The 25,892-nt window shown below is 39.2% G+C and overlaps 2 protein-coding genes across 6 annotated transcripts; one reads left to right on the forward strand and one right to left on the reverse strand.

Moving 5' to 3' along the window:
* The first annotated feature begins 201 nt into the window (after window positions 1-201).
* Window positions 202-16,127, forward strand: ssx2ipa (synovial sarcoma, X breakpoint 2 interacting protein a). 3 transcript variants are annotated; one of them, XM_052548590.1, is made up of 14 exons: window positions 202-497; window positions 2,834-2,979; window positions 3,265-3,431; window positions 8,064-8,264; window positions 8,715-8,825; window positions 9,367-9,502; window positions 9,604-9,679; window positions 9,771-9,951; window positions 10,832-10,979; window positions 12,780-12,916; window positions 13,732-13,905; window positions 14,003-14,120; window positions 14,194-14,326; window positions 15,357-16,127. In XM_052548590.1, the coding sequence occupies exons 2-14, from the start codon at window positions 2,958-2,960 to the stop codon at window positions 15,466-15,468; spliced, it is 1,716 nt and encodes a 571-aa protein (XP_052404550.1). In that variant the 5' UTR covers window positions 202-497; window positions 2,834-2,957; the 3' UTR covers window positions 15,469-16,127. The 3 variants fall into 3 exon arrangements, with proteins under 3 accessions (XP_052404550.1, XP_052404548.1, XP_052404549.1); XM_052548588.1 differs by having other exon boundaries at window positions 344-497; window positions 2,714-2,979; XM_052548589.1 differs by having other exon boundaries at window positions 348-497; window positions 13,735-13,905.
* A 1,340-nt stretch (window positions 16,128-17,467) lies between these two features.
* Window positions 17,468-25,147, reverse strand: tubb2 (tubulin, beta 2A class IIa). 3 transcript variants are annotated; one of them, XM_052548592.1, is made up of 5 exons: window positions 25,132-25,147; window positions 24,496-24,932; window positions 24,075-24,183; window positions 23,285-23,395; window positions 17,468-18,809 (listed from the first exon to the last, which is right to left on the reverse strand). In XM_052548592.1, the coding sequence occupies exons 2-5, from the start codon at window positions 24,550-24,552 to the stop codon at window positions 17,737-17,739; spliced, it is 1,350 nt and encodes a 449-aa protein (XP_052404552.1). In that variant the 5' UTR covers window positions 24,553-24,932; window positions 25,132-25,147; the 3' UTR covers window positions 17,468-17,736. The 3 variants fall into 3 exon arrangements, with proteins under 3 accessions (XP_052404552.1, XP_052404553.1, XP_052404554.1); XM_052548593.1 differs by lacking the exon at window positions 25,132-25,147 and having other exon boundaries at window positions 24,496-24,738; window positions 24,881-24,904; XM_052548594.1 differs by lacking the exons at window positions 23,285-23,395; window positions 24,075-24,183; window positions 24,496-24,932; window positions 25,132-25,147 and adding an exon at window positions 21,563-22,145.
* Between the last annotated feature and the right edge of the window lie 745 nt (window positions 25,148-25,892).

Below are 25,892 nucleotides of genomic sequence, written 5' to 3' on the forward strand. Positions count from 1 at the left end.
CAAAGCGATTAATAAATACTCATAAAAATGTGCATACAATTTTTAAGGAGAAATTATTTTTACGAGTTTTTTGTGTGTGTTGCGTATTTTTGTATTGTCAAACAGTTAATCGCATCCAAAATTAAAGTTTTTGTACATAAAAGTGCATAATATATGTATGTAGGCCTATATAGGCCCTAAGTGTTTACAGTTAGTTTTCTGTAGAAGGCGTTAAACACCTGTTACGTGTTGCAACAGAGAGGTAGGAAGGGTGGTCCAGCCAATCAAATGGCGAGTTGCTGGTTCCTTGACAACAGACCGGCCAATGAGAGTCGTGTTTGTTTATTGAGAAGAACAGAGGTGGACTTCAAATCATCCAATCGTCTCCTGCGTTTCAGGACAGGTGGTTGATTCTCGCGCTGCTCTCTCACACAAACACATCTTTACACACTTTAAACACAGATCAGTCTGAAGAAGCTCATCGGGTTGAATCTCGGATCCGTGGAGCCTCAGCTGATGTAAGTCAACCTGTGTGTGTAATATAATATCAATCAGTGGTCGTGTCTCTAATAGTCGTGAGCTGCCTAACGTTACACAGACAGCGCGTCTAGTTGCGTAGAGATGTCTGTCTACTGAAAACACACCCACTGCGTCCTTTGAATGCTAGCGAATGCGAATAAACAAATGTGTGTGAAATATGATTGTCAGATAAGCAGTGTTATCGTGAGAATAATAGAATCAGATGTAACTGGTGTCTGTCTCTAAGTAGTGATGGATAATTCTTCAAATACAAACACTCGCATCGCACGTGTCTGCCATCTAGTGATAAACAATCAATCAGTCTGAGTGAATGAATGTGGCTGCTCTGCTCTAATGTTTGGAAGCAGGTGCATGATGTCGTAATGTCAACATAAATTATAATAATAATTTTTTTAATTATAATATAATAATAAAGGCTTTGTATATTTTATTATAATGCATGTTCATTAACTAAAACTTTTTTGAGGTGTACAGGATTTGTGCACTAGGTAAAAATATATTAATTGTAAGTTCTTCTCTTTTTGGGAGTAAAACTGTTTAGTTTCCTGTATTGCTTCGGTTGCTGTGTTGAGGTGATCAGTTGTGGCCTTTGTGTAGGAACAGGATATTTTACGACGGTGTATGAGTAATGTTATGTAAGGCTCTTGTGAAATCAGAAGAATGAGAATCGCTCCAGCTGCTGACACCGAGTTACAATCTTAATATCTTCTTGATAAAACACGCTCTCTACATCTGAAGCCTCTCAGAACAGAACGACCTTGACTACAGAACATCATATGAACAGGTACTGAAAACAAAGAGCAGGTGGAATCATGAGGAGAAGAAGCCGAGCATAGAGGATTAACTATTAACACATTAGATCATAATCCATAAATCTGTATGCCAGGACAAACAGCAAAAGAAAAAACAGGTCTAAAACATTTTGTGATCAGATTACTGAAACCACACACTTGGGATAATCAGAAAAGTTTATATATATAGATTTTCCTGATTCGAATCTGTCCAGGTGTATACATGGTCACTTAATTGTACATTATAAAAAAAGCAAACAGTGGAATCAGAGTTCAAAGCACAAAAGGTTGAAAAAAAAAAGCTCACTAATGCTAGATTTAACCCTTTTAATTACTGTGAAATTGGTATTTTAAATTTCAATTGAAGTGGCATTTAAAAAGTTTTAAATCTAACTCTACAAAACCTGCAAACACCTTGTGAAAATAACATGTTTTTTCCAAACCCTGCCGTTATAACCGCTTGCGTTTTATTTTGGGGTTTTGTTTCGTCTCTGAATAGGAGAAAAGAGAATAGACAAGAGAGCGAGTGGGGAATTGGGATCGAGTTCACCAAACAATGTGTAAACTGAAACCCATTATTCACCTTTATACGTCTAAAATATTTCACTTTATGTATTTACACTTCATATAGTATATATTTTGGATAAATATTCATAATGGAATCTTGTGACAACAGTAAAAAACTAAATCAAGTGCATTTTTAAGTGCAGTCAAACAATTATTTGTGATAGTTTATGTAATAAATGTGTGTGTACTATGTATTTATTATGTGTATAAAAGCACACAAATACAGTATATATTTTGAAAATATTTGCATGCGTATTTTTATATTGATATAATTTATATTATATATAAATGTTTATTCGATAAACAATTTTTCGTAAATGTATACATGCATGCGTTTGTATTTTGATATTATATAGACACACACACTATGTGAACAAACTTTTATTTTGGTTGTTTATTTGGTATTATATCTTAAGACATTTTGCTTCTCAAGTAAATGCATCTCGATTTGAAAATATGTAGATAATTGCACTGACACAACAACAATAACATATGTAAATGAAACCATTTTAAAGGTTTTTTTTCATGTCATTTGTGATGTTGATTGCCGAGCGGATCGTCTGCTACACAGTTGTGTTGTTGGTAGCACTTCCTCAAAGTATTTACTGTTTTTGTTGATTGGATGCATCCGTGTGTTTTTCTGAATGCTGAACTGAATCTGTGAAGTCTTGTCTTCTCTTGACGTGTGTGTGTGTGTGTGTGTGTGTGTGTGTTATTTAACCAATGTGCTGTGCTGTGCTGTGCTGTGGGGCGGGGCGGGGTGGGGTTTGCACTTAACTGGTTTGGGGGGAAATGCTCTTGTATGACACATCAATCCTCCTGTGCTTCATGTTTAGTTGCTCCGCCCCCTCCGTCCCCCGCTAGCTCTGCTAATCCTGCAGTGGGACTCCACGGCTCTTTAATCCGGCTCACAGGCCTTCTGCTGTGTCATCCAGTGCACCTCTCCTCGGTTTCAGGCGTGATGGCCGAGTGCTAGCCTCTGTCTCTGACCCAGCCACTTGCATCTCCTCTGGATGAGCAGGACGCTGGAGAACCCCATCCCAGCTGAAGGTTGACATCTGAGATTGGTGGACTCCTACAATGATGCCGGATCCATCTCTCGGTGAGCAGCAAACATGCAAATGTGGAGTCGACCTGATCTTGTTAAGAGACTGAGCTCATTTGAGTTAATCTGTGAAGTGTTGCACTATATTGAAGCACAGTTTACATGTGTGTTGTGTTCAAGTGTTGACAACACTTCTTTTGTTTCTTTATTATTATTAAACGTATTATTTAAACTTAAACTCTCTTTGAGTCTAGTTCTTTTGCAGTTGTACACAGCTCTATGTTAGACATGTCTAGTTTCGCCAGGCTTTAATGACAGGCTTTTCTTTTGTCTTCTGTACAGACACCAAAGAGCTTTCCAGTATTTCTGGGATCAGCATGTCTCCCTGCAGGCGAAACTCTCACCATTCACTTCATTCCACCATGGCTCTGCCCAAAACCTCCTACAGCGTGATAAGTGCGTTCTGCACTGAGGAGAACATACCGCAGTGCATCGTGTATATCAATCAGGTACACTACAGGAGTAGCTCACATGTTATGGATATGATGATGTCAGGGGTTAAACTATCACTATTATCTCTCGTCTGATTGTTGATAGAAAAATAAAGCAACATGGATGATGTAACGATTTAAATGGACTTAAAAGTAAGTTTTACTAGCGTTAAGCACAGAGGAAATAGTGATGTTTTTACAGCGTTTAATATGTCCCCACAAGGCTTCATTTATTGTGGTCTTGCACATGTAACCTCAAACAAACAATGCAAGCGGTGCTTCAGTCCCATTGAATAAATTTGACAGGCACCGTAATTCTAGCTCTTAAAGGGATAGTTCACCAAAAAAAGAAAATTTTATATTTATCCGATTACTCCAGTCTCTCAATAGAACACAAAAAAAGAATTTTTTAACCCAAACCATTGCAGTCTATCAGTCTTATAATGGATGAGAATCCAATCTTAAACACACAATAAAACTAAATAAAAACATCAATCAAAAAAAAACAAAACAATCAAAACCAAATTAAACCCTGAGGCTTTTGGCAATACACTGATGTGTAAAGACACGAAACGATCGGTTTGTGCAAGAAACTGAACAGTATTTATACGTCTGAACTGTGTGAGCGCCTCCTAAAAACACAGCCTGCTGTGAGGCGTCGTCTTCTTGCTTTACAGCGGACCTCAGACTTATAAGTGCATTACTGCCACCTATCTCTCAAGTGGACCATTGACACTATCTTCAGTCTCAATTAAAGCTGCAGTCGGTAACTTTTAACGCTCTAGCGGTTAATAAACAGAACTGCTTGCGTCTTGCGGAAGAACATCGTAGCCGGAACTACTTCTCTCTGTTTATGTCTATGAAGAATCACAAAGGTACTGGGTTACTCCGCCGCGGTATCCCCGAAGCAATCTAAAATAGTCCGAATATAAACACTTATTATAGGTGCACCCTAGTGATTCAGGACAAGCTAAAAACACGGTTTGGAAAATGGATTCATGGTGTACTCTCTTATTATATACATTTTTCTACATTTTGAACACAAACAAAGTTACGGACCGCAGCTCTGATTGGTTATTTATTTACCGGGAGCGGATGACTTTCTGCAAATGGCAATAGGACACTGGGAGGAGATTATCTGTCTCATATTCTACTGTCAGGACATAATGACAGGTTTAATAAATATGTAGAAATTATTTTTTTTTACAAAAGTTCCCTACAGCACCTTTAAGAGTGGAAATGGTCCACTTTGTTTTTTTTTTTAATAGTTTTGTTGTATGTTTTAGCAGTGATTCCTATCCATTTCCATTATAAATCTCTGTTTGTGTTCTACTGAAGTAACAAAGCCACCTACATCTTTGATGCCCTGGGGGTAATCAGATAAACACCAAGTTTTCATTTTAGGGTGAACTATCCCTTTCAGGTTATTTAGAGTAATGTTCCTGTCTTCGAGTGAACCTATGGGAACACCCTCCAGGTGTAATGATGGGCGACGGAATGGCGTGGATTCATTGGCTGATTGTGCTAGCGCCTCCCTCTGTCTGCTATGTCTTTGCATTTTTCAGTTTCCTTGTTTCATCATGAGTGAGGAGACACACGATAAGTGCGTTAAGAGTTTGGATATTTGTCATCCTCAAGCCACACTTAATGACTTGTTAACATTTAACAGTGAAGCCCTTCGTTTAAGACCCTTTTTATGAATAATATAAAAAAATCCGTCATCCCTTGTGTTCCCTGTCCATGAGCTTGGGTCCTGGAGAACGAGTGTTGAGCTTGAGGCTATCGAGAGACAGCTGATGGATGGCTCTCTCTTGTGCTCTCACAAGTGTCATGTGTATCTCTGGTGGAGTCTGCACTTCTGGCTGGGAAAGTTTTCTTTCTACTTCTGTGTTGGACTCTTGAGGAGTTTGGCAATAGAGTGACACTCTTTCAATATGGTTTGTCTTCGTAATCTTTAATCAAAATCAGAACATTTGCTTCCACTCTGGAATGATGTAAGTTTGATGGCAAGTTCATCTTTAGAAAAAAAAACGTGTAGAGACTTTATGGCAGTTTTTCCCCATCCCACTTCATCTCTTGGTTTTTAAATGGAAAAAGTACTATTTGTGATTGGTTTTCAATCCTTTCTATTAAACTATACATACATAATGCTGTTTTGTTTCTAATTATCAATGCAACTTAATTTGATTTTTAAACAATGTAAACATTATGCATTTTTTTTTTTTTTTTCAAACTGGTGTTATTTTATTGCCTTGAAGAGCTGTACATTTAATATTTTGCTCAATGCACCCTCGTGTGGCCTCAGGAGAAAAGCCAAAATCATTTTCAAATTATGCCTTTTCAAATCTGAATATTGATCATATTTAAGTACAACATGTCAATGTATTATTTTTTTTTTAAGCCATTTTGACAGCCCAACTCACCGCAAAAGCTCAGGAAGCTCTGATTTCATGGAAGGAAGAACACTCCCTGTAAGAAGATAGGAGCTGTAGAGAAAACGCTTCCTCCCAAGAGGGAATCTGGTTTCTACATCCAGTATTTTGTAGTGCTGAAAATGGATAGTGGTGTTTACCTTTGGGCAAACTCTGTCAATGCAAGGGGATGATAAATGTCTTGTGTAGTTTATTTGAAAAACATCCAGTCTGTTGAGTCTGGAAAGGTGATCATCTCATGTGACGCATAAATTAGGTGGAGGCAATTGGTGGCTTGTTAGCCTTAAGCCAATTCCTTCTAGACATTAGATAGACACTGTCATGTGGTCATCAGGATTGGCTTCATCATTGGTCTCTTATATGAAATGTGGAAACTCCTGTTAAATCTTTGAATTGGGCTCTTACATTTTTTGACCGGAGATAATGGAGATACCTTTTACTTAGGGGTGTGCCGGTTTCAGAATTGGTGATGACGGTTATGACGTGAGTCAAATGTGACGGTTCATAACATAACAGACATAACCATTGTCTGTTCTGGAAAGGATGCAGCAAAAATATTTAATGCTAGAGTATGAGGCATAGGCCTACGCTGAGTTTCATTTACAATGAGATGCGCTCTAGTTCACAGTGCAGTGAAAGTGAACGCGGCGCGCTGGTGCTTCCATGTCCATGTGTTCCATGTTTATTTATTAAAATACATGCAATTGGTTGATGAAACATCTATTAAAATTAAGATAAAATTTGTTCAAAACGAAATTCGTTTTTAAGAAAGGTTTTCTACAAAGCAAAATTTAATGAAGTGGTAAATATCATGTCTGACGATTTACAAAACTTCATTAAGTGGTAAAAACCATGTCTCCCGATATATTGCGCATCTGATGATCCTATCTAAAAAATGAAAATAATTTTTGATAAAAAATGTTTGTAAAAAATATTTTAGTGACACGGTTTTGGCGGTTATAAAGTTCTAATGACGGTGTTCAACTATAACCGCCGGTCTCACGGTTATATACTAACCATCACACCCCTACTTTTACTAGAAGACTATATGCTTTTAAGTGGTGTATTATTATTATTATTAATTGTTTTGCGTCATTGTGTAGATAGCCCAATCACAGTCCGGATCCCTGCCCTGTTGGTTCAGTGCTGGTATTCCTGCAAGAGTATTTTTCTGCGGGTTCAGCTCCAGCTACTCTCAGTGTGTATGTAGAGGCGATTGCTCCCAGTCTAGTGATGTTTTGTTGAGGTTGAATATAAAAAGTAGCTTCTCCTTCATTTTGCTCTCTGAATGTTGTTTCAGTCATTTTCTCCTCCATTTTTTGAGTAGTAGGAGAATGAGAAACCGCGTATGCTTTGTCCTGAGGGTGTTACGGATTAACATTGACCGCGTGATCCAGTGTTGTAAATCTGATCAGCTGTTTGTGTGTTTTGGATGCTGCAACAAGTGTGTTTCCACTATGAAACGACGGATGTTGCATTGGGTATAAGATGTGACTTGGGTGAGTGTTACATCTTCCTCTTGGTGTTCAAGCTCACTCTACTGGAGGTGGTGCACCTTCTCTGGCAACTTTAGAGGATTCTTGTGTGGTGGCAGGTTGAGCTCCTTAATATAAGCTGCTAAACTTTTTCTTAATGGATTGCTCATAGAAATATAAATTGAGGTAAAACCACTGGTGTTTTTGAATGGCCATATTATGATTGTCATCCATCAGACGACATCGACTCTCAACCAGTACTTTGACCTAAAATGGCATGGTTTAAAACATATCAGTAACAGGGATTTAGTTTAGGATACAGAGTATGTCTGTAAATTAATTTATTCAGCCATTATCTGTGGGGTTTACAGTCATTTTGCACAAGATGAGTGAAATATAAAGATGGCTAAGATGGTTGTCTACTTCACACTTCTTACACAAGTAATTTAACTAACACACAATATGACCGTTAAAAGGAGTCCAGACTGGACCATGCAAGTTCTGACTTTTTACTAGCGTGTCAGTTTGCATAAGAATTAAGTGTTGGAATAAATGTTAATTTAACCACAATTGAAATAGTTGTCTTGCTCCTGAGATGTGCTGTTAACTCTCATGACAACACCATTGCAAGAATGACACATATTAAGTTACTCTACTAATAAATAAATGCAATATCTAACATGAAACCCAATTCTTTCTGTAATTGAGCAAGCAGATGATCTGTGTGTCTTGGTTCTCCTCAGGAGGTGTGTTCGCTGGGCTTGACCGGAGTCAGTTTAGAGACTAAAGCAGGCGTTCTGAGCGCTGTGCCCGTGTTGAACCTGCTGTATGAAGTACTTCAGCTGCAGAAGAGAGCTCAGCGAGCCCTACACGATCTGGAGACGCAGCAGCTGAAGAGCAGCAGTGACCTCGAGCATCTGCAGCACAACAACTGTAGACTCAAAGTACGCCGCTTTCTACATCACTCCAGATTAAACCAAGGGTTGGAAATATTAAGGGATTTAAAAATGTGATTTCAAGTCCTGGGGGATTTCTGTAATATACATTTTTATGATATTGATTATTGTTTTAATTTTTGCTTAAAGGAATAGTTCACCCAGAAATCAAAATTACATGAGGGTGAGTTATTAATGACATTAATTTTGATTTTTGGGTGAACTATCGCTTTAATTAATGCTTTCTCAAAGGATTTAACAAAGTTTTGGTGCCTTGCTAATGATGACTTGATTTTAAATGCTAGAAGATGCTAGAGATATAAAAATTTCCAGTTTCTATTTATTTTTAATCAGTAACACACTCTACATTTGTGAAGTGAGATCTATTTTGCACAGTGCTGTGGTTCTGAGTTGACTGATTTACTGTTGATTTCTTCTGCTGTTGTGTAACTGTGTCAGGATCAGCTGGAGCACACCAGGAGAGAGAACTCAGGTCTGCACGAGGGAGAGCGACAGCTACAGCTGAAGATCAAAACCTTACAGAACTGCCTCAAGTCTGAGAAAGAGGAAGTACGAGAATAGCACCATCATGTTGCTCTATATCTGCTCGTGCATTTTTGTTTCCAGCATTTTCTTTCAACTAAACTACAGTTTTGTTTCTCAAACACAAAGTTTGAAATGAAAAATGCAAAATAGCAATGTATTCACTCGTGTCTAATAGCAATGCATCCTCTCACTTAATATACAATCATTACTGGACGTGATCACAAGATCCGTTAGAGGTGCATGTCAATACCTGTTGAAAACTGCAATGGATATCGGCCGACCATGCTTTGGATAAAGAAAAGCACATCTTTAAAAGGATAGCTCAGTTAAAATCGAGCTGCAAGAAGATCATTTGAAGAATGTGTGTAACCAACCAGATGCTGGTAGCCATTGTGTTTCTCAGCGTGGATGAAAATACTAATGGAAGTCAATTGGGACTAAAAGCTGATCGGATACTAAACATTTCTTAATGTGAACAAATGTTCTTTTTTTATGACTTTAGTGTAGGCTACTGTATATATCCTGCATAATAATCATACTTCTGTGTGTAATTAACCTGATGCAGGTACAGAAACTGCAGAGCATCATCTCTAGTCGTGCCACGCAGTACAACCACGACACCAAGCGGAAAGAGAGAGAGTGCACCAAACTGAAGGAGCGTCTCAACCAGCTGCTGATGGACAAGAGAGACAAGAAACTCTGTGAGAGCTTGCATTTCTGACAACTTTGAATGTAGTGAAGCAGCTAGATGCCTAGTTTATTTATAGTTTACAATATGTCTTTTGTTTTCATTTGTGTCCAGCCATTGAAATCTCAAACCATGTGGGAAGGTCCGATGGCAAGAGAGGCCTCTGGAAGACGGTTAAGATGGAGGCCAGGTGACCTTCTGTCCTAACGTGGCTCTTTGACATGGCATGTGTACTTCTCCCAGTGAAACGCGGTGTTAAACTTCTGCTCTTGTGTTGTCAGACATGAGGGTGAGATGTACAGGGCTCTGCTGGGTGATTATGAGACACGGCAGAGATCTCTGATGATGGAGAACTCGGAGCTTAAGAAAGTGTTGCAGCTCATGAAGAAGGACATGATCACCATTCTGAGCCCGAAGAAGCCCTGCGTCAAACCAGAGCCAGCAGATGATAGCCTCGAGCAGGTCTGGAGTCTCCTCGCACTCTCTGTGAACACTGACATGTTGTTTAAAGCTGTAAATAGCATTGCATGTTAAAGCATCACGCTGGGTCTCGTTTGGACTTGATGAATGGTGCGAGGCACTACCTCTGAATCAACTCTCTGTTTTGATTAACACATTACCTAATAAGCATTTTTTGGCTACTTTTGTACATTTAGATAATGCTGAAAAATGTGAGACATAAAGTCGCAATTCTGAGAAATAAAGTCCGTTGCGTGATATAAACTCGCAATTGCGTGTTAAGTCGGAAATGCGCAATTTAAAAACTCACAATTTGGCGGGAAAAAAAAGTCAGACTTGTGAGATCTAGTTGCAATAACCTTTAAAAAAAAAAACAACATTTATTCAGTGGCGGAAACAGTCTTCCATAGTTATAACATAAATTAAATAATTCAATATACATGTATACATTTTTTTTTTTTTTGGCATAATTTTCTCACCATGTTTTCATAAGACGTTTGTTCCTCTTTAATAAACAAAGATATTTTAATGAAACATGGCAGATTACCGTTCAAACAAATTTTTTTATAAAGATATAATGCAAATGAAGATTGAGTGAAATGCATGTGCTTTATAACAGATTTATTTGACGCTTTTTTCATATAAACATTGGTCAGTACACAAGGATCTAATCAAATATGGTTAAATTAAAGTTAAGCTTCGGTTTACCATATTTGTGCTAAACGTGTAGTACGCGTGTTGATCAATGTTCATATTTATATTAAGTGTTCCTGTGGCTCAAGTGGTAGCGCATTGTGTTAGCAGCACAAGGTTGTGGGTTCGATTCCCAGGGAACAAATGTTAGCCTGAATGCTCTGTAAGTCACTTTGGATGCCTTCTCCAGGCTGTGTCTGAGGACGAGGAGGATCCAGGTGACTGCAGCAGAGAGAGTGTGGAGCAGTCGTGTGAACAGGCTCGTCAGCAGCTCACCAACAGCATCCGCCTGCAGTGGAGGAAGCTCAAGAGCCACATGGAGAGACTCGACAGCCAAGGTACCACGCGTGGATGCTGCTTTCCTCCTTACATGCTTTTCAGATCTAATACATGTATCTGTTCTGGAAGAAATGGGCAAAATAAACCTCCAGGGACAAAATACTCGGCAGTGCTGTAGATTTGAAAAGAAACCTACAATGAAAACATTAGTCGCTGAAACACTTAATTCAAAATAAACTCCAAATGGTATCATCTTTTATAGGAATATGCATGGTTTTAGAGGTGGGGTGGAATAACACTGTATCGCTCTTATGATTGGACACATGAGTTATAATGAGCAGATGTCCTTGATTACATGTGCATTTGTGATGAGGATGCAAATAGGCTGAAATCAAATCATTCAGTTTTTTTGTGATTTAATGCATTTGTCAATGTTTGATGCTGTCATTTGATTACACAACACAGAATTTCTTTCAGAAGCTATTTCATATTTATTGTAAAAAAAAAAAAAAATCTAGTTATGAATTCAGTTAAATAGACATTATTTTGATTATTACATTTTAATAGAATGCAGAAAAAAGTGTGTATATGTATTTTTCAAGATTAACCCTCTATTGCATAGCGTTGCCATATGGCAAGAATTACTTTATATTAATTTTCTAAAAAGCTGTGATATAAAATCTATGTTTTTACAGTTAGTTGTGAAAAAGGGGCTTTCACTTAGAAGGAAATACAATTTATGAGGTCACATGACCAGGATATCCTGTTTGCCAGTCCTTTTTGATCATGGACATTGACGTGCAAACATCACTGTCTGGGGCTCCCGAATATTGTCTTTTATTCAGAATTTTGGAAAATTTTCATCAAATAAAAAAAATGTAATCACTGTCTGGGTTAAGTAAACTTGAATTTTTTAACATTAAATTCATAAAAGTTTTTTGTAATATGCTAAAATACATTTGTTGCCATATGGCAACTATATGCAAATATGGAAACGTCCTGGTGCATTCAACCTAATGGAGTCCCATTGACTTACATAGCATGAAACTACTCTGAGACTATGTTTACAACTTTTGCTTATATTTTAAAGGTAAAAACATTATTTTTATTATTTTGTAATTTAAGCTAGATCCTGCCTGCAGTAACCACACAGACCACTGGCCCTTGCATGCATCTGAGAAGGGCAGATGCAAAATGCGAGGATGCAAGGGCATTGTGAGAAGCAAGTGCTCAAAGTGTGCAGTTTTCATCTGCTTCACTGCAGAGAGGAACTGCTTTGTTGACTTTCACAAGGCATGAAGAGAATGAAATGAAATTAAACTAATGAATAGTGTATTTCATTGAGACAGGTTCCTGGTTATTATTACCAGACATTTCAGATAACTGTTGAAATTACATAATGTTTTCACTGTATAAATGTTTGTTTAAACATTTCACTAAGTATGAGAAGGATTTGTTGAGTCTTGTTTTAAATAAAATTAGTTTTTTGATTTTTTTTTTGATTTTATGCTACTTTCCATGATTGCATATTGTTGCCAAAAGGCAACAATTTACCAACGACCCCCCCTTTAAACTTTTTTTACTTTTTTTTTTTTTTTTAATATATATATATATATATCTGTTATTTAGCTAATTTTAAGTAATAAAAACATGCAAAATATTTTTTTACCATGTCTAAGTAATATTTCATGCAAATAGAGGGTTAATAAATTCTAAAAGCTTTTTGATTACTCAAATTTAAATTTAACCATTGAAATTTGGAAAAGAAATTATAAACAATACAATTTCTAGTGACACTTTGCTCTAAAATACAGTCGGTTCTTCTGTAAGCAATGTCTCTGCGTGTGCTTGTGTTGCAGCGTCTCTGCTGGCGTCTCAGGAGCGCGAGGGAGACGAGATGATGTCCAGGAAGGAGCACGAGGACGAGATGCAGCGCATGAGACTGGAGTTACAGCAGTGTAAAGAGTTCATCCACATGCAGCAGCAGCTTCTGCAGGTCAGCGTCTGCACACATCTCTTCCCAGATCAGATTCTGTCAATGCACACAAACTGGCTGTCCGTGCAATCATTTACACATCATTTGTTCCAATTCATTGTTTCTGGTCTCTTCCATAAATCGGGCCAAAACAGAGATCATAAAGTGTATTAGCGCTTGCCCCAAATCAGGGTTTCAGCAGGTTTTAAAAAGTCTTAAATCAAAGCAGAACATTTTACATTTTCTTTGTGTTCTTGTCTTTTTTTTCCCCCAATATAAATATTCAAGAACCTTAAATCAAGATACATTTTGCATTTGAGATGCAAACTGAAGAAATCTTTAATTGAGAAATTAAGCAAAATGTAAACTGGCCATATAAACTTGATTTCCCCTTGCATTGGCAGATGTCGCTCTCTCTTTTTTTTTTTTCCTTATCATAAATTCAAAACATTTTGATAAATGAGACTTATGTCATTTTGCATGGTGCAATGAAGAAAAAAAAAAGAAAAAAATTCTGAGGAAGAACATCAAAAGTGTGACCAGAAGCTATTTCCATATTCTAGCTAAGCAGATTTTTCATAAAATTAAGTTATGAAGATCGTTTGGAAATTATATTTTCTATTTTTGAAGTGCTTCTAATACATTTCATTGTTCTCCTCAGACGTTTACAGAACAGAGAAATACACCATCCCCTTTAATTTGTTCCTTAAGTTCTTTAATTGGTCTTAAATGTCTTTAAAAAGCCTGTAGACATGTGGCTGAACTGCGTGTGTGTGTGTTTGTGTGCGTGTGTGTGTGGCTGTACTGTGTGTGTGTGTGTGTGTGTGTGTGTGCAGCAGCAGCTGAGCTCACCATGTGACGAGGAGACTGCGGCTCTGCTGAACGACTGCTACACGCTGGAGGAGAAAGAGCGGCTCAAAGAGGAGTGGAGGCTCTTTAATGAGCAGAAGAGGAACTTCGAGCGAGAGAGGAAGAACTTCACTGAAGCTGCTATTCGTCTGGGCCACGAGGTACTGAACACAATACCTGTTAAACAGGACTTCTGCTACATCATATGTTTTTAACATCGAGCAGCGCCTAACTCCTGTTAGTTTCTTCCCTCTTTAGAGGAAAACATTTGAGGAAGATCGAGCTGCATGGCTGAAGACCCAGTTTTTGAACATGACTCCATTTGTAGACCGTAAAAGACCTGCCTTGACTGAACCTCACAGTGCATTATCAGTCGGTGAGTGTCCCTGAGACCCTATGAAACACCCCTCACTGGGGATCAGCTGATCGATTGATTCTGTGTAATGCAGAACCCGAAGCCAAACTGCAGTCCACTCCTCCGCTCGTGACCCAGTCCCTGTTCTCCACCCCTAAAGCTGCCCCGGTGAAGATGCCCTCCACGGCGGACCTCTACCGCACGCTGCACCTCGTCCCAGACTCCAGGTACGGGCCACAAATCATCCAAAAATGAATTTACCCTCACATAACAAGGGAAAAGACCACAGTTGTCAAGCTCCAAGAATGAGGACAAACACATGATTGTTAAAGCACCATGACAATGAAACACAAGCCAAAGCACAAAACACTTGCAAAGTGTGTATGAAGAGCGCAAGTGTGTTTAGAACTTTTGATTAGTATCACCCAATGGGACTTTTAGTATTTTAGTATCATTGAGAGGCTATTTTTGTTTTGATAAACATTTTTGGTTTTTATGTTGTTCTCAAATTTCATTATTATTTTAAAGTTTAAGTAATTAAGAGCAGTCTTGAGTCTCTGGGGTATATTTGTAGCAATAGCCAACAATACACTGTATGGGTCAAAGTTATAGATTTTTCTTTTATGCCAAAAATCATTAGGATATTAAGATCATGTTCCATGAATACATTTGTAAATTTCCTACCGTAAATGTCAACTTTATTTTTCGATTAATAATATGCATTTCTAAGAATTCATTCAGACAACTTTAAAGATGATTTTCTCAATATTTAGATTTTTCTGCTCCCTCTGATCTGAGATGCAAATAGTTGCATCTCAGATGAATATTGTCCTACTAACAAACCACACAACAATGGAGAGATGATTTATTCAGCTTTCAGATGATGTATAAATCGAAATTTTGGAAAATTGACCATTCTGACTGGTTGTTTGTTCCAGGGTCAAATTTAGTTTTTGTTATTATTTAAGTCTATATAGTTTCACTATTGGTTTTAGGCATCTTAGTACATCAAGTTAAACTAAATGAAAATGAGATTAGCTGAAATGAAGTGTGTGTGTGTGTGTATGTGTGTATGTATGAGATTTGAAGTTCATTTAATTTCAAGAGCAAAATTGTGTTCTATTTCCTGTTTCCTCTCCAGACCCCCAGAGACCGTTCTGAAAGCACTAGTGGAAAACTCCTGGGGCTCACGCTTGACCACAAATCGAATCCAATTCTTTTCTGTGTTAGCTGACATTTTGTGTTCTGTCTCTCCAGAGGCCACGGGAGATGTCCGAGCGGTGAGATGTTGACAAAGTCACGGTTGCGTAATTGTTCTACAGACTGCAGTGTCATCTCGTTGGTCAGAGACGAGAACAGCCCCGTCTGATGACATGTCAGTATTACACTGGTCAAACACTACAGAAGAGACACTCCATTGAGTCTTCCCTTCATCCCCACCACAGCATGACCAGATGCTCCTTTACCTCCTCATGGGATTTGCGGTGTTATCCCTTTAGGGATTTAGGGTTGAAGAAAACAGATGGTGTGTTTTGCTGGATCAAATTGATCCTGGAGACAATCATTTGCCACAATTAAATCTCATAAATATGTAAAGTGGCCAATGTGCTATGTGTAGGAGTACTTAAAGTAACTTAAAAATATACCGTAAATCAGATTGTGATGATTTTGTAAGCTGTAAATGTTACACTAATACATTAAGCACTTTTAAGAGGAGAGATGTTTAATGTAGCTTTTAAATACTAATATAATTTGATATTTTGATTTGCCATTATTGTTGCAAAAACAAACTTATTTTGGGTTGGGTTTCACATTTAGTTTTGTTGTTTCGTTATAACTGAGTGATGCTATGTATTGTCACATCTTTTTAATGCAAGACAAGCAATAGGCTTTTTCACACTTGAATGCTGAATATTTATATAAAAAAATCAAGAATGTCTTTGATAGAATTATTTTTAGAATGTTATCACATTTAAAGATCATTTTCTTCAAATCAGTGCAATAAAGTTTGAAAGGTTTGAAAGTAAAGCTCTATTTGTGTTTTTTTTTTTTTTTTTTTTTTTTTTTTTTTTTTTTTAAGTTGGCATGAAATCACAATTGACCCTATTTTTTTATGAATGTTAATTGTTTTCCTTTTGATGTGACTCTTCTTTCTGCTGACATATGTGAGGCCACATACCAGTTAAGCCAATCACAATCAGATGCATGACGCTTATTTTGCACAAACCAGTCAACAATTGTTGGACAAAATGACTTAGGATCACACGGATTTCAAGTTGTGTTCTGAAGATTAACCATGGTTTATGGGTTTGGAATGACATGAGGGTGTGTAATTAATGGCAGAATTTTCATTTTTGGGTGAATAAACTCTTTAAGTGGCTTTCTTGCATTGGGCAAATTTTACACAAATGTTACCAGACGTGCCACTTTCCGAGCATTATTTTACACTCTTGCTGTGGGTTAAAGCAGTCACCCCCAGAATGGTATTCCAGCTGAGGAAACCCCTGATGATGGAGGGAAACCCACAAAAAAATGTTTGGATGGTTTCACTGACCTAGGGTGACCATATGCCATTTTCCCAGGACGCTTCCTTGCCAGGATTTTTATATTGCCTAAAACATCCAGATTTTGGCTGTTTTTGCTGTGCAGATCGATCATTGTATGACATTCATAAGAGCTATAGAGAGCAGTGCAGACAGCTCCTCATGCATTAAATTCACTCTCTTGGTACTTTGGTGTCATACAATTATTGGTGCATCAAGTTGAATGAACGAACAAACCCGCCATGATTGGTTGATTATGTAACATACCTGCTTGTTATTGGTCAAACTACTTTGGATGTTGTAGGCAATATAGAAATCCTGGGAAAATGGCTCATATGGTCACCCTACACTGACCTGACAACCCTGGTTGCTTGTTTGCATGTTTTAAGAAAGGTTTCCCAATAACCTCCCTCCTTCTGCCATTGGTTGACTTATGGGTATTTCCACCCCCAAACTTAGGCCATTGGTGAGTTGGGCTGGTCAGGATCCTCAAACAGTAATGTTGTGACAGTTTTTACATTTTAGGCCCTTGAAGTCCATTTTACTGCTGAGTTTAGCTGTGACCTTGATCAAGCTCACCTGCTAGTAACCTTCTAGAAATCCTGAAGAACTTGATTAGTCTTTGTTCAGGTGTATTTGTTTAGGGTTGGAACTACACTCTGCAAGAAAGTTGAGAACCCTGCTTTAGGGAAACAACCTATCAGTGTAGGTTAACTTATAATCATCTGGCTAAACGTCAGATTTTTTTGTGTATTTTTTTGTGATTGAGTTTAATGAATGAATGTAAGTGTAAAAAGGAATCAAACCATTTTAACAGGAGACCAATTTATATTTGTGACCACTTCATTTTATTTGGCAACTGCAGTTTAAAGCATATATTACAACACATGTCTTAATGTACCCTTTGTCCTTCAAGACGGATTGATCACTGTTCGCAGAATGACTATTAACTTGTATCTTTCCAGAACATCAATTAAACACGGTAGCCCCTTTTGAGTTATGGCGTAGCGGCACTGTTTGCATTGCTATGGAAATTTTCAGATCAGCTAAAAGCAATGGTTTTGAAAACTACATCTACTTGGCTATCAGCTATCTCAATGGAGAGCGTCCTCCTCGTCTTCAATATCATCCTCCTCATACTCGCCTACTTCGTCAGCAGTGGCATCTTGGTACTGCTGGTACTCAGAGACCAGGTCATTCATATTGCTTTCTGCCTCTGTGAACTCCATCTCATCCATTCCCTCGCCGGTGTACCAGTGCAGGAAAGCCTTGCGTCTGAACATGGCGGTGAACTGCTCTGAAATCCTGCGGAACAGCTCTTGAATGGCTGTGCTGTTGCCTATGAATGTGGCAGACATTTTGAGCCCACGTGGCGGTATGTCGCAGACTGCCGTCTTGACATTATTTGGGATCCATTCAACAAAATAGCTGCTGTTCTTGTTCTGGATGCTCAGCATCTGCTCGTCCACCTCCTTCATGGACATGCGGCCACGGAAGATGGCTGCCACGGTGAGGTAGCGGCCGTGACGTGGGTCACAGGCTGCCATCATGTTCTTGGCGTCAAACATCTGCTGCGTTAGCTCTGGCACTGAAAGAGCACGGTACTGCTGGCTACCACGACTTGTCAGGGGTGCAAATCCAGGCATGAAGAAATGGAGGCGAGGGAAGGGCACCATGTTGACTGCCAGCTTGCGGAGGTCGGCATTAAGTTGACCTGGGAATCGCAGACAGGTGGTGACTCCGCTCATTGTTGCTGACACAAGGTGGTTCAGGTCGCCATAAGTAGGTGTGGTAAGTTTGAGCGTGCGGAAGCAAATGTCGTAGAGTGCTTCGTTGTCGATGCAGAAGGTCTCATCGGTGTTCTCCACCAGTTGGTGCACAGAGAGCGTAGCATTGTAGGGCTCCACCACTGTGTCGGACACTTTGGGGGAAGGCATGACACTGAAAGTGTTCATGATACGGTCAGGGTACTCTTCACGGATCTTGCTGATGAGGAGGGTGCCCATCCCAGAACCAGTGCCTCCACCCAGGGAGTGGGTGAGCTGGAAGCCCTGTAGGCAGTCACAATTCTCAGACTCCTTGCGTACCACATCCAGAACTGAGTCTACTAGCTCTGCTCCTTCTGTGTAGTGACCTTTGGCCCAATTGTTCCCAGCTCCACTTTGACCTGAAAGAAAGCCCATGTGACCAAGGTTAAACACAGAGGTTGATTAAAATTAGCAACTCCAGCTGGTTGGAGGAGGTGGATTAGTTTAATTCAAGGCTATCTAACACTGCTCCTGGAGTGTTACCTTCCTGCAGATTTCAGATCCAACCCCAACCAAACACACCTGTACCAGCTAGTCAAGGTGTTCCGAGTTACTTGATAATAACAGGCAGGTGTGTTGGAGCAAGTTTGGAACTGAAGTCTGCAGGACGGTAGCTCTTGAAACTTCAAGACTTCAAATGAATGGGTTAGTTAAGGGGGACATTACCGGGTATGTTGTTCTGATGCAGGGATCACCAAACTTGATCCTGGAGGTCTAGTGTCCTGCAGACTCTAACTGGCCTCAACAGTCTTGTCTGGAGGTTTCATGTATATCTAGCAAGAGCTTGATTATCTTGTTTGATTAGGGTTGGAGCTAAACTCTGCAGGGACACCAGAACCTCCAGGACCGAGGACATGATCCCTACACAGTGTTCACTGCTTCCTACGCCCTGAGCAGGGGAAATCCATTTACCTCACTTCGGAAAATTAATTAATGGATTTGCACTGGGCAACATCTGCACACACAGGCGAAACTTAATAGCGAAGTGTGACATAATATACCTTTGTGAATAAAGACGATTTAAATTTTCGACTTGCACACATTAATGCCCTTTGAATGGAACCACGCTCGCTTCAAACTGGAATCATCGTGAATATCTGGTGATATCCACTTTGCTGGGTACCGTATTTTCCGGACTACAAGTCGCACTTTTTTTTCATAGTTTGGCTGGTGCTACGACTTAAGGCGGGCGTACACGGTGCGAATTCGGATGGTCGGAAGATCGTATGTCAACGCACACTGCACGAGTGAGTTTATCTGAAAATCGTACGGACGACATGATATACGACACGATTTTACAACCTGCGAATTCCAGAAGCAATCGCACGAAGTTGATAGACGCGCTCGACTTGAAGCAGCGCTGCACGCAAAGAAGGATCACTGTATGACATTACCGCGAGGTTGATATGAGAGCACACATATCCAATGCATTCGAATCGCTCTCGCGGTACTTTGATGTCATACAGGTGTTCATTCTGAGCGTGCAGCGGTGCCTCAAGGGGAACGCGCCTAATATAACTGCTCTCCCTCTCTCATAACTGCAAATAAAATATTGATACGAGCCTTGACTGTTTCCTACACGTACAGGTTATTTTTCAGCAATGTTCTTGTAGGCCTATATGGTTTATAAATATCTGAAATGGGTATTAAAATGTAAACATGGTTTATGAGGACAATTACTGTGCTCTCGTAAACCAAATGGCTTTAAAAAATACTATACGGTGTTTAATAGAAATTTTAAACATACATTTTTCGTGATGGATAGAAGTAGTGTATGGGGATATACAGTATAGAATACTGTTACGTCTATGGAGAGTCCCTGTAAACTACAAATGCGTGTGAGCGAGAGAGCGAGAGAGAACTAAAAAGGCATTGGAATATGTTGATAGAAACATCATACAGCACTCGCTGTTCCTGTCAGACTTCAGCTGCCATCTTCGTCTTTCTTCTTCTGTGGTTTTCCTAGTTCGTGATTGGTCAACTTCAGATAAATCAACAAATCGGCTCGTTCAACCGCACAAATGGCACAAATTCAAACCGATAGCTCACAAACTTTTAAGACATGTTTAAAAATGATCGGGAGGTCGGGAAGTGCTCGTAAGCCACTCTGCTCGGCTCGTAATTCATCGCAAATGATACGAGCCGCGACCATAAGAGAATACACGATTTCCACACGACTGAAAAAAATCGCATGCGAACTCGTACGACAGCAAAAATCGCACCGTGTACGCCCACCTTTATAGTCAGGTGCGACTTATTGATCAAAATTAATTAGACATGAACCAGGAGAAATTAACCAAGAGAAAACATTACCGTCTACAGCCACCAGAGGGCTCAATGCTGCTCAGTGCTCCTGTAGTCTACCCCTAATAAACATAGAGCGCCCTCTCGCGGCTGTAGACGGTAATGTTTTCCCTGGGTTTTGGTTCTAAATAAATGTGACTTATACTCCAGTGCAACTTATATATGTTTTTTTTCTTCATCATGATGTATTTTTGGACTAATGCGACTTATACTCAGGTGCGACTTATAGTCCGAAAAACACGGTACTTGTGGTCAAATAGAACAAATGTATGAAGTGATAAGAGAAACAAATAAAATATGCAGAGCGGAGAGGGCTCACTGACTGGAGTTGAAAACCGCTGTTCTAGAGCAACAGTTCTTAGTTGGCTGAAGTTCACTTCACTTAAGAACACGGATTTGCACTACATCACTACCTGCAGTGTCTTCACACAGCCAAAACTTAATTCAGCTAGTTATCAGGTCTTGCACAACTTTAATGTCCTTTGAATGGAACATGTATGCTCCTTTTGAACTGGAATCATTGCAGAAGATCCTGTGATGTCCACTTTGCAGGGACCTTATGGTCGAATGGAACAGAACAAACCTCTGAAGTGATAAGAGAAACACACAAAATGTGCAGTGCAGGGGGTTCACAAGGCCCAGGATTAAGAACTGCAGTTCTAGAGCACTGGTTCTCGACCCTGGTATTGGAGAACCCCCAACTCTGCACATTTTAGATGTCTCCCTAAATCAAATTAATCAGCTCATTAGTAAAGACTACAAAACCTCAAGTGTGTGTGTCAGATAAGAGAGGCATCAAAAAACATACTGTGTTGGGGGTTCTCCAAAACCAGATTTGAGAACCACTGTTCTATAGCATGGGTCTCCAACATCGCTTCTTTTAGTTACCGTCTTGCACATTTCAGCTCCAACCTCAACCAAAAAACATACACGTACCAGCTAACAAGGTGTTAAGGGTTGCTTGACAGTTGCAAGCAGTTGTGTTGAATCAGGTTGGAATTGAAGTCTGCAAGACAGTAGCCCTTCAGGAGCAGGGATAAAGCTGTTTGCACACTGGACAAGAAGCGCTGCCATGCATCTTCACATTGTTTTGAATCATTGCAAGATGCCGTGGAAAGACACGAATGGCACCACCGATGTGCGCATGCTCAGAAAACAATGTGTCCGAATTTTAAAGATGAGGCGTTACACTGCACTTCTCTTCCAGTGTTCGACCAGCTTTAATATTTCCCAACTCTGTTCCTTGAGGCACACCAAACTAACGTTTCCTGATCAAACACACCTGATTCCACTAATGAATTTGTTAGTTGAGACTTCAAGACCAAAAATGAAGGGTCAGAAAAGGGTGACATCCAAAATGTATACTGTTGTTGTGCTTCCAGAAAACCTGGGTTAGCTGAATCATCATTTACTCACATAGCTTTAGAACAAAATTAATATGACATTTCTCTCTGTGGTACACAACATTTTCGACATGGTATGGTTTTTCATTATGGGGATGGGTGTGGGCTGCTGAGCTATGACAAAAACAGCACCATAAAAGTAGTCTGGATGATGTGTTCTGGCTGTGTGAGGAATGGAAATGTAGGTCACTATTTAGATCACAGTCTTCTCTTCCTCCAATCTCATTCAAATTTGGCTTGTAAAGTTGCACTAAGTTTGAGCATGCATCAAAGATGAGCTGGGGTATGCAATGAACTGGATTAAACGAGAAACCAGAGGTTGTACTGTACACTCCATCTTGAATCAAATCAGCAGTATACCAAGAGTAAAGGTTTCTTTCTTTGATTAGGTGGTAGACAAAATGTGAAATACTTGAACAGCATTTTACTGTTTGAATAATCCAATGCCACTTACGCTGTTGGGAGAGGTGATTAGATCAGTGCTTTTTAAAGCTGTCCTGGGGTACCTTCCTCAATGCATGATTTGGATGTCTCTTTCATCTCCTAAACCTGATTCAACTCATCAGCTCATTACTAAAGATTACACAAGACTTGAATAGAGAATGACAAACTATACAGTGTTAGCGGGTTTGTGACAGAAGTTGTTTCAAGACGAGAAACAAACTCCAAATGAATATTGTTTTGACCAGATTTAGTTATAAATTGATACATCCATTTCTTTTTGGATCTCGCTTGCGTATATCTGAGCCCTAAGTCTTTGAAACTCTTTCACTTAATCATGCTGCTTTGCTGATGTGGACAATATGCCTTTTTCTTTTTTTGCTTACGCATGTTCAATATTGGGATTGAATGCAAGCGTGACTGAGGGTTTCGAGCAACAGTGGTGTAGGATTTTCAGCGAATAACAAGCACTCTGTTTTTCAACTTCTTCTGTTCTAAAGATTTAGAAGATATGGAATATTGCAAAGGAATTTTATTGGCTGCTTTTTATGGTGCTTTTTCATCACTCTCTTTCAGCATCTTTAGGCCCAGTTTATTATTTTATAGAAAAAGGAAGGAGATTTATAGTTTAAAATCTTCAGTCTCTTGTATTTTTTTACTGGATTAATAATGTGTAATAAACATACCAAACACAAAATTATCCGGCCTGAAGATTTGCCCAAATGGGCCAGAGCGGACCGAGTCCATTGTGCCAGGTTCCAGGTCCACCAGGATGGCACGAGGGACATATTTGCCTCCTGCGAAACAAAATAGGTTTGGTGTAAACATCCAAAGGTTGAAAAATCCCATCTTAAGAAAAACTGATTCAGTTTCATGAATTTGAAAATCCATATAAGTTTATTTGATTTTACAGTTGGTGCATGTGATACATATAACTAATTACAAATTAGTGTATGCATAATTTATTTCCTTTCTACTTTGGTATGATGTCTGTAGATACTGACCCTCTTTAAATAAGTGCAACATCATCCATCTTGCCTGCCCCACCCTTTTAAAGACAACAGCAGCTACACATAAATGGTTTTCTCTAAAGCCATAAAAGCACATTTGGGTATTTTTGAATGACTGTGCTTATATCCCACAAAGTTAATGCATTCACATAGGGTTATGACAGACTGATGTCCAGAAATACAAGTCAAATTTGTCATCTTTTAAGCAAACGGAGAACAAAAAGATGAGCAGTAATTAAGTCGGGTGAAACCTAAACCATCTAAAATTGAAAATCTATAATGCATCCTTTAAGGCGGTGGTCAGATGGGCCTGGCCTCTGTAATAATCAATAACTGCCAGCTGCGGTCTATAGTCAGGAGAGCAGAGCTGGCAAAACCATGACCTAATAAATACATACAGTATACCTCTGACAAAATACAGACTGACATATAAAGTAGCATCACTGCTTAATGCACAATTGCTTACCAGATGCCTCATTGTAATAAACATTAATCCTCTCCAGCTGCAGTTCACTGTCACCTTGATAACTGCCAGTGGGGTCGATCCCGTGTTCATCACTGATCACCTCCCAAAACTGAAATGCACAAAACGTTTCACAACTGAATGCTGAATAGCTATATCATGTCAATTCAAATTCCGTACTCAATGATGCAGCAGTTTTCCCATTTGAAGGACTACTGAGTCCTGCACAGAGCCACTGCAGACGTTCACCACACCCATTCAGACCAGCAGATGTCACATAAAACACAAGCACTTCAAGGATTTTCTCGGAATTTATAGCAAAGTGATTCATAAACCACTTTTAATTTTATATTTTAACATAAAAATGGAAGATATTGCATTCATATCGAATCTACTACACCTTTTGTGATGCATGTAATCTTACCTTGGCACCGATCTGGTTACCGCACTGTCCGGCCTGAATATGTACGATTTCCCTCATTATGCAGCTGTGTGTAAGGATGCGGATGCGGCGTGTGTCTGCAGCTGATGCGGCTCTGGGCTGGTCTACCCTCTGTCTCTCTTTCTCTCTCTCTCTCTCTCTCTCTCTCTCTCAGCCAATCACGAGTCGCGTGTTTGACGCAGTGGACGGCGTGCTGCAGCATCGCGTGTTCTTCCATCACAGACACTGACTCAGCGTTTACGATAAAACGCCAGAAAACACACACATCTGACTCAAAATGTTGATTTATTTGATGTATAAGTTAGTTGTAATGCTATTTTTGTTTCTATTTAATTTAATTAAAACTAATAAATGTATTTGCTCTCACATCTTTCCTGCAGAGGGCAGCGAGATTCTATTGTGAGGCGTTCTGTATATTTCTGTTGATAAAAAAAATTAAATGAACATGAAAAATGTAATTTCATAAGTTTTATAACTGTAGCTTTCAAGAAGTGTTTTAAAGGTGCAATGTGTAATATTTACAACGATCTATTTATAGATAAGCCTTTGATATTATATAAGCTATGTTTTCAGATGCGTATAAAGACCTTTCTTGATTAATCTTTATGTTTTTATTACCTTAGATTGAGCTATCTCTGTATACACACACCACGGGTCCCCAATTTATATAGCTAGAATGCAGCTTTCAGCTGGTCCAACCCCAATCAAACACACCCCTGAACAAGCTAATCAAGGCATTTCAGATTACTAGCTAGCTAAGCATGTGAGTTTGATCAGGGTTGGAATTGACCTGTTCTCCTTGAATCTTTAAAATCCCATTTTACAGAGGTTGTTATTGCAGCAACACATATTCGTTTTAGTTTTGTATGCTTTGCTGTCTGCTTCTCCTGACGCACCAATTTAGTGCATTGTCCAGCAGCGATCACAGGCTGGGAGGATGACAGCTCGACTGTATTTCTCGTTGATTGCTGTTTTTTGGTGTCTGTTCAGATACTTGAGCATAACTCACGCTATTCAAAGACGAACCACAGGTAAAAAGATCTGTTGATTTCATTACACAACTGGAAGAAATGCACAAATAAGTAATGCTCAGTCTTTGAAAGTGGTTAACATAGCTTATGAATGAATTCTGTTTTAGAACGCTTTTGATTTGAAGCAGACAAATGTATAAACTTTGTATGTCGGTTTGAGACCCATTGCTAAACCCCAGATTTACGAATACTGAAACCGCACTCCCTGGCTTCCCCTAATAATCTTCTTGAATTCTCTAGTGGATGGTTTCTGTCCGGCGAGGCTGACGGTCGTGCCGTCCCATCGAGGATGTTCCTCTGATGAAGATTGCCCTGGAGGGCACAAATGTTTTCGATTTGAATGTGGGC

This window comes from Carassius gibelio, chromosome B2, assembly GCF_023724105.1.
Source record: "Carassius gibelio isolate Cgi1373 ecotype wild population from Czech Republic chromosome B2, carGib1.2-hapl.c, whole genome shotgun sequence".
In the NCBI taxonomy this organism is placed as follows: Eukaryota; Metazoa; Chordata; class Actinopteri; order Cypriniformes; family Cyprinidae; genus Carassius; species Carassius gibelio.

Bases quoted from the DNA above. Each gene is read 5' to 3' on its own strand.
- ssx2ipa (XM_052548590.1), top strand. From the start codon at position 2,958: ATGATGCCGGATCCATCTCTCG. The intron at 2,980-3,264 runs GTGAGCAGCAAA...TCTTCTGTACAG, and splicing joins GATGCCGGATCCATCTCTCG to ACACCAAAGAGCTTTCCAGT. The intron at 8,826-9,366 runs GTACGAGAATAG...AACCTGATGCAG, and splicing joins TCAAGTCTGAGAAAGAGGAA to GTACAGAAACTGCAGAGCAT.
- tubb2 (XM_052548592.1), bottom strand. From the start codon at position 24,552: ATGAGGGAAATCGTACATATTCAGGCCGGACAGTGCGGTAACCAGATC. The intron at 23,396-24,074 runs GTAAGCAATTGT...TTTGTTTCGCAG, and splicing joins TTATTACAATGAGGCATCTG to GAGGCAAATATGTCCCTCGT. The intron at 18,810-23,284 runs GTATGTTTATTA...GCTTTCTTTCAG, and splicing joins GCCGGATAATTTTGTGTTTG to GTCAAAGTGGAGCTGGGAAC.